We start from the raw sequence: 14,988 nt of genomic DNA, 5'->3' as shown, positions 1-14,988 counted from the left end.
ATTTAATTTAGTTTTCAGAAAAGAGAGACGTTTTACAGCAAAATATCTAAAAGCAAATCCCTTCTAAAATACAGTTTTAGGGAAAGAAATGAGTATGTCGTAAAAAAAAAAAAAAAGTTTACTGTATTTTGTAGTAATTTTAAAAAGGAATGATTTTTTCTGGCTTTGTATTCGTCTTTCAGGACTACCACATGGGGAAATATTTCACCTGAGACAAATAAAAAAAATGCATAACATTGTATTTAACAGCTCGTTAATCTTTAAATCGCGGTCAAAAAAGTTAAATAAACCTTCTCAGGTAGATCCATACAGAAAGATTTATTAGAACAGCTGCCTAACATTGACGCTCCTCATTAGACAACTTATAAAAGCCTCACTAGAAAACTTATAAAAGCGGAGGTTTTGTAACGTCGTGCCTGGAAACGTGACCGTGAACGCATCAGCACCAACCTCAGTTACAGCCTCGTACCGACGCAGCTCTCCCGGTCGGACTGGCGCTTTAATGTTTTTTTTTTTTATTATTTGAGATCAAATTTGAGCTCCTCTGTTAACTAAACTGCAATGTCCGCCTCTCGTACTGTGATATGTTTGCTAAGAACCGACCTGCGCCTTCACGACAACGAGGTAAGAACGCAAATCCGCAACAACAATGTGGCGATATTAAGTTTTCAAGCTTGTTTTTAAGATGCGAAGCAAAATTAAATTCTAGCTGATATCTGTTTGAGAATTTTACGTAATATATTTTTTCTGCATTTACAGGGGAATTTAGCACAGTCTCAACATTTGAAACGGCATCAAATTACACAAGGAATTAAACCATTTACTTCCGGCGCAATGTCCTTCAGAATAAAAGCCTCCTCTTCAAAGTTAAAGCTACAAGTCAAAACTTTTCTACATCGAACGTTGTTTCAATAGAACAACTTTTCTGGGGTAGTTTTGCTGTTTTTGGTATATTTTTAATTAAGATAAAAATCTACCTACTCGGAACACGCACATCCAACTGATGACGTCACAGAAGGCTATTGGTCAGTCCTTTTGAATATATGTTTACAATGTGGGTTTCAGGGAAATATGGCAACCATAAACACTTAAAAGCAGTTTGTAAAGAGAGCCAGGAAAGACTGGAACTGACAGATTTCATTAGTTTGGGTTCATTTTTTTTTTTTTCAATTTCCATTCAAACAGAAAACACGATACTGAGAATAAAACTGTTTTACATAAGGATCCTGGCCACTAGAGGGTGCTGGCTCTGAGGGCCTTTTGTAATGTCATCCAACCAAAGGCACAAAAATGATTTTCTGTCTCCAATCAAGCATTTTAAGTTATATTTTAAGAAATCCTGCAGACATCAATATAAATGCTGACTTCTTACTACTAACTTGTGCTTTTATTAGCAGTGTACTTTTATTAGTGGGGGGAAAAGTTGCACCACTACATACTATCTTCAATGTAGGAGTTATACCGAGAGTAGATTGCATAAATTACTCCTGTTTGCCCCTTTTGGATGTTAAGTGGCTCTTTTTCAAGTTTGAAATAATTTACCATATTAATAATAATAATAATAATAATAATAATAATAATAATAATAATAATAATAATAATAATAATAATAATAATAAACACACATTCTCTAGTTTCAGGTGTTTTTAAATGTATAGGTGTCAGTTTGTGATAACTTTATAGATAATGTGCAGTTTAAGTGCACATTCTGCAAAGGTGTTTTGGTTTGGATGTTTACTCTTAATTACTTTACATAAAAGTTTAAATGGGATGAAATGTGAACTTCTGTTTATTACTGAGCAAAATTTTCAAATCATTTTATTGAAAAACAGAAATATGATCTGATTGCTTTTAAAACAGTAAATATTACTCCAGTTATTCCAACATATTGATTATTCCAGTCAGATTTAGGACAAATTTTACATAGGAAGAACTATTACAGTTAGACCTCTTGCAGATGTAATGATGTTTTCCATCACATATGTTAATTATGTTGATACATGGACAAAAACTAAAATTATATGTGAACAGCTTCTGTAAACCGTATTAGTTGTGCAAGTTGAACAGAATAATTTTACCTTTATGCTATTCTGCTTGTGACCTGAGGTTTGAATCCCAACCTGAGGCATTTCTGTATAGAGTCTGCATGTTCCTTCTGTGCATGCATGGGTTCTCTCCAGGTACTTTGTCTTTCTGCTGCAGTCCAGAAACGAGAACCTCGGGTTAATTAAGTAATCTGAGTTGCGGATGGACCGACGGACCGAATGGAAATCTTTGCCAACGGTCTTTCTCCATTGGAAGTGAAGCATAAGTGTAGTAGCCTTCTTTTAACCATGCAAACAAAAAATAAATGTCTCTTTTTTTATTTTATTTTGTGTTTTAAATACCAACAGACATGCTTTAATTAAACGTGGTGTTCTATGTGTTTTGGGTCCTTTTCTCCCGACGTGCAGCCACCCTGACATGGTGCTCTTTGATTGCAGCTCTTCCACTGGGCTCAGAGAAACGCGGAGCACATCGTCCCTCTGTACTGCTTCGACCCGAGACATTATGTGGGAACGTACAACTTCAACATGCCAAAGACGGGGCCTTTCCGACTGCGCTTCCTGCTAGAGAGCCTCCGAGACCTCAGAGCCACGCTGCTCACCAAGGGCAGGTTGGTTACTGTCTCGCGTGATTTTTATCAGCGCTGGAGGTTTATTTGTCGTTCCTGGTCTGGAAACGTATGGAAAATTACAATGTCTCCCCTCATTCCCTTCTTTCTTCGATTCCTCCCTTCCTCTGTAAGCTCTATAACTTTCCTCTTTGTGTCCTTCCTTATTTCCTTCACTGGTGTCCTTCCTTATTTCCTCCCTTCAAGTCGTCCTCCCCTTCCTTCCTTACTCATTTCTTACCTCAAGTAACCTTCCATCTTTCCTTCATTCCTTGTGTCCTTGCTTGTTTCCTTCCTACCTTCCTTTTACTCATTTCGTACCTCAAGTAACCTTCCATCTTTCCTTCATTCCTTGTGTCCTTGCTTCCTACCTTCCTCTTTTACTCATTTCGTACCTCAAGTAACCTTCCATCTTTCCTTCATTCCTTGTGTCCTTGCTTGTTTTCTTCCTACCTTCCTCTTTTACTCATTTCGTACCTCAAGTAACCTTCCATCTTTCCTTCATTCCTTGTGTCCTTGCTTGTTTCCTCCCTACCTTCCTCTTTTACTCATTTTGTACCTCAAGTAACCTTCCATCTTTCCTTCATTCCTTGTGTCCTTGCTTGTTTCCTTCCTACCTTCCTCTTTTACTCATTTCGTACCTCAAGTAACCTTCCATCTTTTCTTCATTCCTTGTGTCCTTGCTTGTTTACTTTCCTTTTTTGTATCTTTACTGATTTCTTTCTTTCCTTCCTTATTTCATACCTCAAGTATCCTTCCATCTTTGGTTCTTGCCTTGTTTCCTTCCCTCCTTGTTTCAGGACTAAACACCCTCGAAGTATCTGCCCTAAACTCATAGTGAACTTTTTGTGTTTTTTATATTTCAAAAAGACCTCCAGCACGTTCGGGCCTAGAAAAGTCTGCAACCTTTACAGGAAAGATGCCTAAGAACCCTGTTTATTTGACTTCAGATGGTTGCTTTACTTCATTCGAAGTCACGCCGTGTGCAGAAAAGTGTTCATAGCTTTCTAGGATTGCATCAACAAATTTTTTTTAACAGGAGCAGGATACACCTGGACATAACATTGCTGCTGGACACATTGTTCGCATCACTTTTCCCCCTCTGCCCAGGATGCAGCTGCGTGGCATCTTGCCAACTGTGATCCATGTGTGTTTTTGTCTTTTTGTGTGTGTGTGTGTGTGCGTGTGTGTGTGACAGCAATCTGGTGGTGAGGAAGGGTAAGCCGGAGGAGGTGGTCGCTGACCTCATCAAGCAGCTCGGCTCCGTTAGCAGTGTGGCTTTCCATGAAGAGGTACCATGATGTTCTCTGCAGCTACAATGGCTTTTATGTGTTTGGCCAACATAAAGCAGTGCTTAATTATGAAGTGGGAGGAAAATAATGCATGGTTTTCAATTTCATTTTTTGCATATAGAAAACAAAAAATAGCCATGTGGATGTAGGCGTTTAGCCTTCTGTAGCCTGAAACCCCTGAATAAAATGTGTCGTCCAACTCCTGAATAGAATCCATCTGGGTAATGCAGCTCTGTATAATAAACTCAGCTGATCAGTGGAGGCCTCAGAGGTTTGTTGGAGAACAAACACGAACACCAATGGACACCGTAGGTCAGGTATAAGGTTGAGGAGGAACTTAAAGCAGGTTCAAGCACTACTGCAAACGTACAAAGACGAGGCTTACCTCGCTTGCATCAGGGAGAGCATTATTCAGCGAAGCAGTGAAGGTGATCCTGGAGGAGCTGCAGAGATCGACAGCTCAGGTGGTTCAGTCTGTTGCCAAGACAACGTTTATGGAAGTGAGGAAGCAAGAAAGACCCTTTTCTGGCCACAGCCTTGTAGTGGACACAGCAAGCGTTGACGAAGGCGCTCTGATAAAATTGCCTCAATGCAAAAACACTGCATGGAGTAAAAAAAATGAAGATGCACATTTCCCTGGACACTATCTCCTCCGTTAAACTCGGTGGTGGTGGTGGCGGCCTTTTTCAGCAGGGACAGAGAAGATGGTGAGAGTCGATGGGAAGACGGATGGAGCCAAGTGCAAGGCGGTCGTGAAATAAAACATTTTAAAATCTGCAAAAGACGGGAGACTGGTGCAGAGATTCACCCTCCAGCTGGACCCTAAACGCACAGCCAGAGAGGCAGTAGCTTGTTTAGAAAACAAAATCCTATCCATGCACTGCAAAAACGGATCTAAATATAAGTAAAATATTCTTAGTTAGCTTCATTTGAGCAGGGAAATAAGATCATCTGCCAATGGAATAAGTATTTTGTCCCCTAAAATAAGATAATTAGATATACTGCACTTGAAATAAGATGTTGGAGATAATTTTTTCCTCTTTTAAGTCCAAAAATCTTATTCCATTGGCAAATCATCTGGTTTACCTGCTCAAATCAAGGGAAAAATACACTGATTTTAAGAACATTTTATTTATTTCTAGTTCTGTTTTTGCAGTGTGTGTTTGAATGGACCAGTCAAAGTCCAGACCTAAATCCAAATGAAAATCCCTCACAGGTGTTCAAAGTTCACAGCAGACATTCAGTCGGACGAGTTCGGACTATTTTGCAAAAGAAGACGATTTTAGTCAGTAGATGCAGAAAGCTGGGGCTGCACTTTTCAAATAATAAAAAGGTAAATACTAACTTTAAACCACGTGTACTTTCCTTCCACTTCAGAATAATGTGCTACTTTGCCTTGACCTGTCACTTTAATTCCTATTAAAATACACTGAAGTCAGTGGTTGTGACATAACTAAATGACGTATGAATACTTTCGTAAGGCATCAGTGAGATGGTTTGGTGATTAAAAAGCCATTTCTGCCTCCGTGTGTTCAATTCCAGGTTGCTTCAGAAGAGCTGACCGTGGAGAAAAAGCTGAAGGAGGTCTGTGCCCAGCTGAAGGTGAAAGTTCACACCTGTTGGGGCTCCACGCTCTACCACAGAGAAGATCTGCCCTTTCCCCACATATCCAGGTGCGGGCCGACGGGTAAAAGCAAATAAAAGGAATCCGGTCTCTGGCTGGGGACGCTTGCGTAGCCGAAGGAAGTTCTTTAAAACTTTTTTTCACGGCTCCCGCGGTCGCAGGCTGCCCGACGTGTACACAGAGTTCAGAAAGGCGGTGGAGAGCCAGAGCCGGGTGAGGCCCACGCTGCCCACCCCCGAGAGGCTGAGTCCACTTCCCCCGGGGCTGGAGGAAGGAGCTATCCCCACGGCGGAGGACCTGCAGCAGACTGGTGAATGACGGGAACGCTGCACACTTGCAAAAACGAAACAAAAAATAAGTCAAATTTCCTTGAAATTAATGTATTTGTCCTTGATTTGAGCAGATTTGCCAATGGAATGAGGTTTTTGCACTTAAAATAGGAACAACTCATCTCCATTATCTTATTTAGAGGGCAGAATATCTCATTATCTTATTTTAGGGGTCAAAATACTCATTCCATTGGCAAATCATCTTATTTACCTGCTCAAATCAAGGACAAATACACTCATTTCAAGATAATTTGACTTATTTTTAGTTCTGTTTTTTCAGTGCATCTGTTTAACTCCTGTCCTCCCAATTCCTTCTAGCAAACCAAGCTTTACCTTATACTACTAACACCACACACTCGCTGCAAAAAGGGAACTAAAAGTAAGCAAAATATCATTGAAATTAGTGTATTTTTCCTTGATTTGAGCAGCTAAATAAGACTATTTGCCAATGGAATGAGTTTTTTGCACTTAAAATAATAACAATTCATCTCCATCTTATTTCAAGTGCAGGATAGCTAATAATCTTATTTTAGTGGTAAAACTACTTATTCCATTGGGAAATAGTAATTTTTACCTGCTCTAATCAAGGAAAAATACACTAATTTCAAGAAAATTTTACTTACTTTTAGTTCCCTTTTTGCAGTGCTTCTGCACATTTATCATATGTGTGCTTCTATTCGTAACTAAATCCACATTTTCAGCCTTCCTCTTTTCCTTAAAAGCCAGCGAATGTGTGGATCAGCTGGCTTCCCCTCTCTGTAATTGGGCTTTTCTGGCTCGTTGTGTTTTTAATACACGCCGGGGGAATGTTCATGCTGCTGAAACGGACTCTCTGTTTATTCGTTCAGAGCCTGCGAGTGACCCTCGCTCAGCTTTCCCCTGCTCCGGTGGGGAAAGTGCCGCCCTGGCCAGACTCAAACACTATTTCTGGGACACCGTGAGTGCAACCCGCGCTACAGAACCGTACGAATCCGCTTTTAAACAATTTAAGAGGTCTGACGGTTCCCTCCCATGTTTGTAGGACGCTGTGGCGACTTACAAAGAGACTCGTAACGGCTTGATCGGGGTGGATTACTCCACGAAGTTTTCCCCGTGGTGAGAAAACGCTGGCTTTTGTTTCACCCGCTGCTCCTCTGACACGTTTCTAACGATGCCGCGTTGGCGCTGTGCAGGCTGGCTCTGGGATGCGTCTCTCCGAGGTACATTTACCATCAGGTCAAAAAGTACGAGAGGGAGCGGACAGCCAACCAGAGCACCTACTGGTCAGTATGCACACTGGTACCCATGCTAGTTAAGAAGCGAATACGCGGTAATCGCATTGTTTTTTTTTTCTTCTTTTTTCCCATACGTCAGTCTGATACCGTACCTTGCAAAAGTATTCATAGCGCTTAAAGGCTTTCGCTTTTTGTCACATTACAACCACAGACTTATAGAAAAGTGATCCCACAGCACAATGCCGCCATCACCGTGTCTTGCCGTAGCGATTGTGTGTTGCCAGTTTTCCTCCAAGCAGCGACGTTTTGCCTGGTGGTCAAAAGTTCTGCTGTGAATCTCTGCAGCTCCTCCAGAGTTGCAATAGGCCTCTTTGCTGTTAGCTTGCCCCGTATGTCAGTTTAATTGGACGGCCATTTGTTGGTAGCTTTGCAGAAGGTCTTTTAATTTAGATTAGTTATTGTTAAAGGCTATAATCTTGTTTTTTAACCCGACCCTGCTTATAAAGTTCTTCACAACTTCCTCCCTGACTTGTCTGCTGTGCTCCTCGGCCTGCATGATGCTGTTTGTTCACTGATGTTCTCCGCCAGACCTCTGAGGCCTTCACAGATCCGTTGGATTAAAGAGGCTCTTAACGGCCTGATTGGGTGGAAACACGGGTTCTGCATTTACAAAATATTTGTTTTTATTCATGGGTATCAGCGTAAAGGGGGCTGAATGCAAATGCACACCACAGATTTAGATGTTTATTTGATAAACAATTTAAAAATTAGGTATCATTTTCTTTTTTTTGTAGTTGTAAAGTGAGAATGGTGGAAACTTTAAGGGACGCTTTTGCAAGGCAGCATAAGTCAGCCTGAATACAAACTTTTTGTTGTTTAAAGGCCCTTCTAGGGACGGACATTGCTAATTAACCGTGGCTATAAATGTTGTAGCGTGTGCACACTTGTTCCTATCAAACAACTGAACTAAACCTGGTCAGGATCCTTTGATGATCTTTGTTTGTTTTGCAGGGTCATATTTGAACTTTTGTGGAGGGACTACTTCAAGTTCGTCGGCATTAAATACGGAAACAAAATGTTTCAGGTCAAAGGTAAAACTGGAAACACTCTGTTATTGATGCTCTGAATTTAGTCAGGGAATCTAAGCAAACTTTACTACTCGTTACATTTAGGACTCCAAGGAAAGTCTGTTCCATGGAAGATGGACACCAAGCTGTTTGACGCGTGGAAAGGTTGGAGTTCACAACATGTAGACGATCATAAATCAGAGTTTCACTTAAACAAATTCCCTTAAGCAATATTTGTTTTTATCTTTGTGCGTGTGCGGTCGTGCGTTTGGCACATTTTCCCTTACAGAGGGCCGCACGGGGGTGCCCTTCGTGGACGCCAACATGAGAGAGCTGGCGCAGACAGGGTTCATGTCCAACAGGGGGCGCCAAAACGTGGCAAGCTTCCTCACGAAGGATCTGGGCCTAGACTGGAGACTGGGAGCCGAGTGGTTTGAATATCTGCTGGTACGTTTATCATCAGTCGCTTTATTTAACCACAAAATATTGTGCATGTTTTAACTTTTGACTTATTATTTTTATTTTTTTATTATTTTTTTTTTTATTTTTGCAAAGATTGATCATGATGTCTGCAGCAATTACGGGAACTGGCTTTACAGCGCTGGTATAGGAAATGACCCCAGAGAGAACAGGAAGTTCAACATGATCAAACAAGCCCTTGACTACGACAGCAACGTATGTTTTTAAAAGAAGTTGATTTAATTCACCAAAATTAAATCAACAAACTGTTTTGCAGTCACAAACATTAGTTGGAAAACCTGTTTTTTATTTTCTGGCTTTTTTTTCCCCCTTTGATAAATTCTCCTGCTTCAGGGGGAGTACGTGCGCCGGTGGGTCCCAGAGTTGGGCTCCATCAGAGGGGCAGACGTGCACACGCCCTGGAACCTGAGCTCGGCTGCACTGTCGAACGCCGGCGTGTCGCTCGGCGAGACGTACCCAAGCCCTGTGGTCACTGCGCCTGAGTGGAGCCGACACTTCAGCAAGAAACCGGTGGGTGCAAGGGAGAAAGGGGAAGTGGGAACTAGGAGCGAAAGAGGCTTGTCTAAAAGCGCTGCAGACGACAGTGAGGGAAAGAAAGTAGATGAATCAGTAAATGTATGGAGTCTTTATGAAGATTATTTAAAAAAAAAAAGAAAGTTACGGATGTTTTACTGTGACACAAGTCATTTTAATCCTCACAAAAATAAATTTCTAAAAAAAAATCATCAATTTGATGCTGGATAATATCACTTTTTTGCCTTTGTTTTTATCCATACACGCCTAACATTGTATTATATTAATGCAAAGTCGGGGTTTCTAGTCGTCAAAACTGTGGAATTTGTGTTGTAAAAAATGTGAAGGTCCGAAACTTGATTTTTACATTTGATTAGATATAAAATTATTTTTGCTGTTATTTTTTTCAGAGCGGCGCAGGACCATCGACAAGAGGAAAGAAAGGCCCGTCTCACACTCCCAAGCAGCATCGAGACAGAGGCATCGACTTCTATTTCTCCAGGAGTAAAGACCTGTGAGGCATCTCGCTGCAGACTCCTGAGGCGGAGGCTCCTGAGGTGTAAATTCTGAGTCTATGTGCAGATCGGGTGTCGCACACGGCGTAAATGTTCACACGGCTAAAAACAGAAGTTTCTTTTCTACTGAAAGCTGAACTGAAACTTGCAATGCCTTGCAAAGGTATTCATACCTCTCAAACTTGATCTCATCAATGTATTTTATTAAGATTTTATATGACAGACCAACACATAGATAACATGTTTTTTTTTTTTTGGTTTTATTATTTTTTTTTTTAAAGGGAAATATTAAAAATGTGGTGTGCGTTTATATTTATTTGGCCTTCTTCATGTAGACAATCTTCAAAAAAAAAAGGTAATTTCCTTCAGAGGCAAATAAAACATGGCCGTCCATCTAAACTGACTGCCTTGAGGAGGAGAGTGTTAATCAGAGAAGCATAATGTCTATGGTAAGTCTGGTGGAGCTGCAGAAAAAAACACCCCTCAGGTGGGAGAAGTTAACAGAACTGTCGTTTACTGTACATATCTAGTCTTTGTTATGCCTTTGTTGTCTTTATTTAGTCTTATTTTATGTCTTAAGCTGTAAGAAAGCTGCTGTTGAAAGCCAAAACAAGTCTCATGTGCAGTTTCCCACAAGCCAACCTTTTTGGCTTGCATGGAAGACCCTGAGGGTGGAGGAACATGGTGGTGGCATCATGTCCGAGGAATGCTTTACTTCAGCTGGGATTTTTGGGATGGGAAGGTGGATGTAGCCAAACACAGAGCAGTCCTACAAAACAGCCTGCTGAAAACTGTCCTAGGTACGAGGTTTGACTTCCACTAAGGCACTGGCCCCAAACAAACACGCAGAACAACAGTGGAGTGGTTTCAATCAAAGCGAGTTAACGCGTTAGAAAGACCCAATCAAAGTCCAGATTAAAAAACTTATTTGAAAGTAGACTGCCTGACTGCGCTTGAGCAATGCGGTAGAGTAGCAGAATGTGCAACAATTTTAGTCTTTAGATATGAAAAGCTGATTGAGAGGCAACCGAGTACCTGCAGCTGCAATTGTAGCGCAACAATTTTTTTTTTTTTTAGGGGATTCCTGAATAAAATTGCATGCCACACTTTTCAGATTTGCATAGACTTTGGAAACCATGGCATTATTTTATTTTCAGTTAACTGCGTGCTCCTTTTTTGTTGCTCCATCACACAGAATGCACAGATGTTCGAGGTTGTAACGCGACAAAGGGCAACAGTTGAAGGGGCCTGGATAGATTTGCGTGATGCATCATGTGCCACACGTTGCACCTTTTTGCTGCTCATTTTCTCTTTTTCTTACTGTTTTCCTCTTGCCTTTGACTGTTACAGCCAGGAGAACATGCAACATGGATCTTTTTTTTTTTTTAAGCAACATGACTTATTTGATGCTGTAATTTGAATAAATATGGGAGAAACAGTGATTTTTTTTATTTTTTATTATTATTCTATGGGAATAAAAAAAAGTGACTCAAAGCGTTATTGTTTTTATTGGCTTATATGAAGGAGGACCAGGGGTCCGTTCTTCGTACGTCGCTAACTCAGTTAGCAGGATTTCATTGTTGACAATTTGGCATGATCTTGGATCGTTTGGTTCTTCGAAAGACTTCCTGCACTTGTTGTCATAGCAACATGTGCGCCAGTTTAAGCCTGCTCGAGAGCAGGCTTATTTCATGTAAACAAGATTAGATCGCAGCTTTAGAAGCGGAGGAGATGGAGAAGTCTGTCGCAGCCATGTCCATTTTTACGACTGCAACCTGTTGCGGAAGGTGCAAGAATAATTTTTCGAATAGTTTTTCGAATTAATCACGTATTGCGCAATAGACAGGATCCTTTAGCGCAGCGCGACAGTAGAGATTTTTTCTTGGTGGCTGTTATAAACAGACAAACACATCATTTAACAGTGGCTTTTAAAGAGGAAAAAGTGGTGTTGGAGCCATAAATAGAAAATATTTAAGTGATTTGTATGATGGTTTGCTTTTTATTTTTATCATATTCAGTAAGAAGAGTTGTTCGGGCCATTTTATTGTGAAGTTTAGTTTTACTTTGAAAGGCTTGCTTCCTGTCGAGCCATATATTGTATTAGAAAAAAAACTATGGACGGATTATCTAGACACGGAGCAATACAGTTTTACTGTGTAAACTGTGGATGACTTGGAAAAGGAAGATTTTCATTTTTTATGGATAAAGATTTTTTTTTGTTAAAATTCCCAGTTTGCACGTGTCCTTTACTTCCCGTCTCTAAGGAATGACACTGAAATTTGGATCTCTTGACATAACAAGTGCCTTTTTAAAATAAAGTGTAATAATTAAAGGCTACCATTTTGTAGAATATTATTGTATTTCACTTTTACTTGTCCCCATGTTCTAGTGGGTCCCGTGGAGGCTCTGATATAAAAGAACAAATAATATCAAATTAATAAAATGCAAAAATTCATGCTGTAGAATGTGATAGAAACATCTACCATGGACAGTATTTACGCATTAATTTGTCTGCTGCTTTTTGCCGGCCCTCTCTCCTGGCTTTAACAGATTTTGAGGTGTTTTAATTAATGACTCAAATTCATCATAACCCTCCAAGCTCTTGTTCTGCTGGGAGAAAAACGGTGGGCGTTCTTTGGCCATGCTGAACAGCCAATAGCAGCGCTGCTGATCATTGTTTCTACTATCGACACATCTCCCCTTTTAAACAAACGCATGAACGCGCAGTTGTCTCAGATTACTCAATCCAGCCATACTAATCATAAACAACAGGTGTGTTCGAAGAACCCAATTAGCCGGATCATGATTAGCCGGATGAAATCATCTTGGATGTGTCATTTGATCTTGGATGTTTTAAGCAACGTACGAAGAACGGACCCCAGAACTATAATGAATTGCAGCTGGTAAAATCACAGACATATATACGTAGACGCGTCATAGGGCGCAGGTTCGCACGTCAACGTCACCGCCATAATGTATGTGGCAGAAAAAAGTTGAGTTCTGTTATTGTGAACGTGGATCAGAGAAGATGCCTCATTCCTGTGCTGCAATAAATACACACACACACACACACACACATATATATATATATATACACATATATATATATATATATATATGTGTGTGTGCGTGTGTGTGAATGTGTTATGAATATGATCAATTTGTTAAATCTAAACATTGTGGTCTTCATTATTTCATAAAACTGTGTCACATGCAAGCTGTCTGGCCCAACTCCAACCATCATTGCTGCTGTCTACCGCCCCCCAAAACCGAATAGTGCCTTTTTAACAGAGTTTGCCGATTTTCTCACCCACCTATCCTCTCTATCACCAAACTTAATCCTACTGGGTGATTTCAATATCCACATGGACAATACCAATTTGCCTCTCACCAAAGACTTTACTTCCTGCCTAGAGAGTTTTGGATGTCAGCAATACACCACTACCCCCACACACTCCAAAGGACATATTCTGGATTTAATCTGCTGCTCTGGCGTCATCCCTCACAACATAACAGCTGATGAACTCCCCATAACTGACCATTTTCTCCTCTCATTTGAAGTGAATATTACCCTCTCTATCTCTAAAACATCCCGCCTCATATCCTTCCGGAACATAAAGAACATTGATCCCTCCACCCTTATCTCAAGTATCCACTCTTCCTGCCTCCTTGACTTCAATAATCTGCTAACCCCTGATGACCTGGTCATCCACTACAACACTGGTCTCCATAATATCCTTGACTCGCTTGCTCCACTAAAAAATAGATTTGTTTCTTTTTCCGTCTCCGCCCCCTGGTACACCCCAAATCTCCGACGCATGAAAACCAAAGGACGGCAACTCGAAAGACTTTATAGAAAAACTGGTCTCACTATACACAAAGAAATGTACAATAATCACATTATTCACTATAAGGACTCCATTGCCAGCACTAAATCACAGTATTACTCGAGCTTAATCACTGCCAATCAACATAACTCTAAGTCACTTTTCTCTATACTCAATAATACTATCAAACCCAAGGACTCTTTCCCCCCGCACCTTTATACAACCTCCTTCTGCAATGACATCATGTCATACTTCACAGGAAAAATCAAGAACATTCACCAAAACCTTGGATCAACGGCTCATCTCAGCACCTCACCAGATCTTCCCTCGCCTACACAGTCGCTCTCCTCCTTCCATCTTCCCACTGTCTCGGAAATCACAGAGCTCATTCGGAAATCCAAACCATCCACCTGTCAACTGGACCCCTTCCCAACACAACTTGTCAAAACCTGCCTCCCCTCTCTGGTTCCCCTCATCTCCGCTATCATCCACACCTCCCTCACCACTGGAACTGTCCCTACACTTCTCAAAACTGCTGCCATCACTCCGATTGTAAAAAAACCTGGTGCCGACCCGATCAACTTCAACAACCTCCGTCCTATCTCCAATTTACCCTTCATTTCCAAAATTCTTGAAAAAACAGTTGCCTCCCAGCTCCATACTCACCTATCTGCCAACAGCCTGTATGAAGAATTTCAGTCTGGTTTCCGGCCACTCCATAGCACTGAAACAGCACTCATCAAAATCACCAATGACCTCCTCATGGCATCTGATTCTGGACTACTCACCATCCTCATCCTCCTCGACCTGAGTGCAGCCTTTGACACCATCTGTCACACCACTCTCCTCAGAAGGCTTTCTTCCATTGGCATCACTAACACTCCGTTGGACTGGTTTATTTCCTACTTCTCTGACCGCACTCAGTATATTCAACTGAAGACCCTCAAATCCACCCCCTCCCCCCTCACCTCAGGCGTGCCCCAGGGCTCTGTACTCGGGCCCCTCCTCTTCATCATCTACCTCCTTCCCCTTGGCAATATCTTCCGCAAATTTAACATCCAATTCCATTGCTATGCTGATGACACCCAGCTCTACCTCTCCACACAACCATCGTCCTCTCTTCCCCCCACCTCCCTCACAAATTGCATCTGTGAAATAAAAGCCTGGTTCACCAAAAACTTCCTTCAATTAAACAGTAGTAAAACTGAGGTTCTCCTCATCGGCACCAAATCAACTCTTTCCAAAACTGACAGTTTCCCACTTGTTATTGACAGTTCCTCCATCTCCCCCTCCCCCCAGGTTAAGAGTCTGGGTGTCATCCTCGATAGCACCCTATCTTTTCAATCCCATATCAATAACATTACCCGGTCTGCCTACTTTCACTTAAGAAACATCAACCGCCTCCGTCCCTCCCTTACCCCACACACTGCTGCCATACTTGTGCACAGCCTTGTCACCTCCCGACTGGATTACT

The 14,988-nt window shown here is 41.3% G+C and overlaps 1 protein-coding gene and 1 long non-coding RNA gene across 2 annotated transcripts; one reads left to right on the top strand and one right to left on the bottom strand.

The window, feature by feature from the left end:
• The first annotated feature begins 439 nt into the window (after window positions 1–439).
• On the top strand, window positions 440–11,102 carry cry-dash (cryptochrome DASH). The gene is made up of 14 exons (XM_012880191.3): window positions 440–624; window positions 2,484–2,656; window positions 3,852–3,945; window positions 5,488–5,618; window positions 5,731–5,879; window positions 6,747–6,835; window positions 6,920–6,993; window positions 7,071–7,160; window positions 8,124–8,203; window positions 8,285–8,344; window positions 8,469–8,626; window positions 8,735–8,854; window positions 8,993–9,169; window positions 9,583–11,102. Exons 1-14 carry the CDS (start codon window positions 562–564, stop codon window positions 9,688–9,690), a joined length of 1,566 nt encoding a protein of 521 aa, XP_012735645.2. The 5' UTR covers window positions 440–561; the 3' UTR covers window positions 9,691–11,102.
• LOC118556807 lies at window positions 2,678–3,433 on the bottom strand. The gene is made up of 2 exons (XR_004927378.1): window positions 3,025–3,433; window positions 2,678–2,952 (listed from the first exon to the last, which is right to left on the bottom strand). It is a non-coding gene; the product is annotated as an uncharacterized LOC118556807 (long non-coding RNA).
• Window positions 11,103–14,988: the final 3,886 nt, after the last annotated feature.

Source organism: Fundulus heteroclitus, chromosome 21, assembly GCF_011125445.2.
Source record: "Fundulus heteroclitus isolate FHET01 chromosome 21, MU-UCD_Fhet_4.1, whole genome shotgun sequence".
Taxonomy (NCBI): domain Eukaryota; kingdom Metazoa; phylum Chordata; class Actinopteri; order Cyprinodontiformes; family Fundulidae; genus Fundulus; species Fundulus heteroclitus.
The sequence above is the reverse complement of the archived record's forward strand: the minus strand, read 5'-3'. Positions and strand labels throughout refer to the sequence as shown.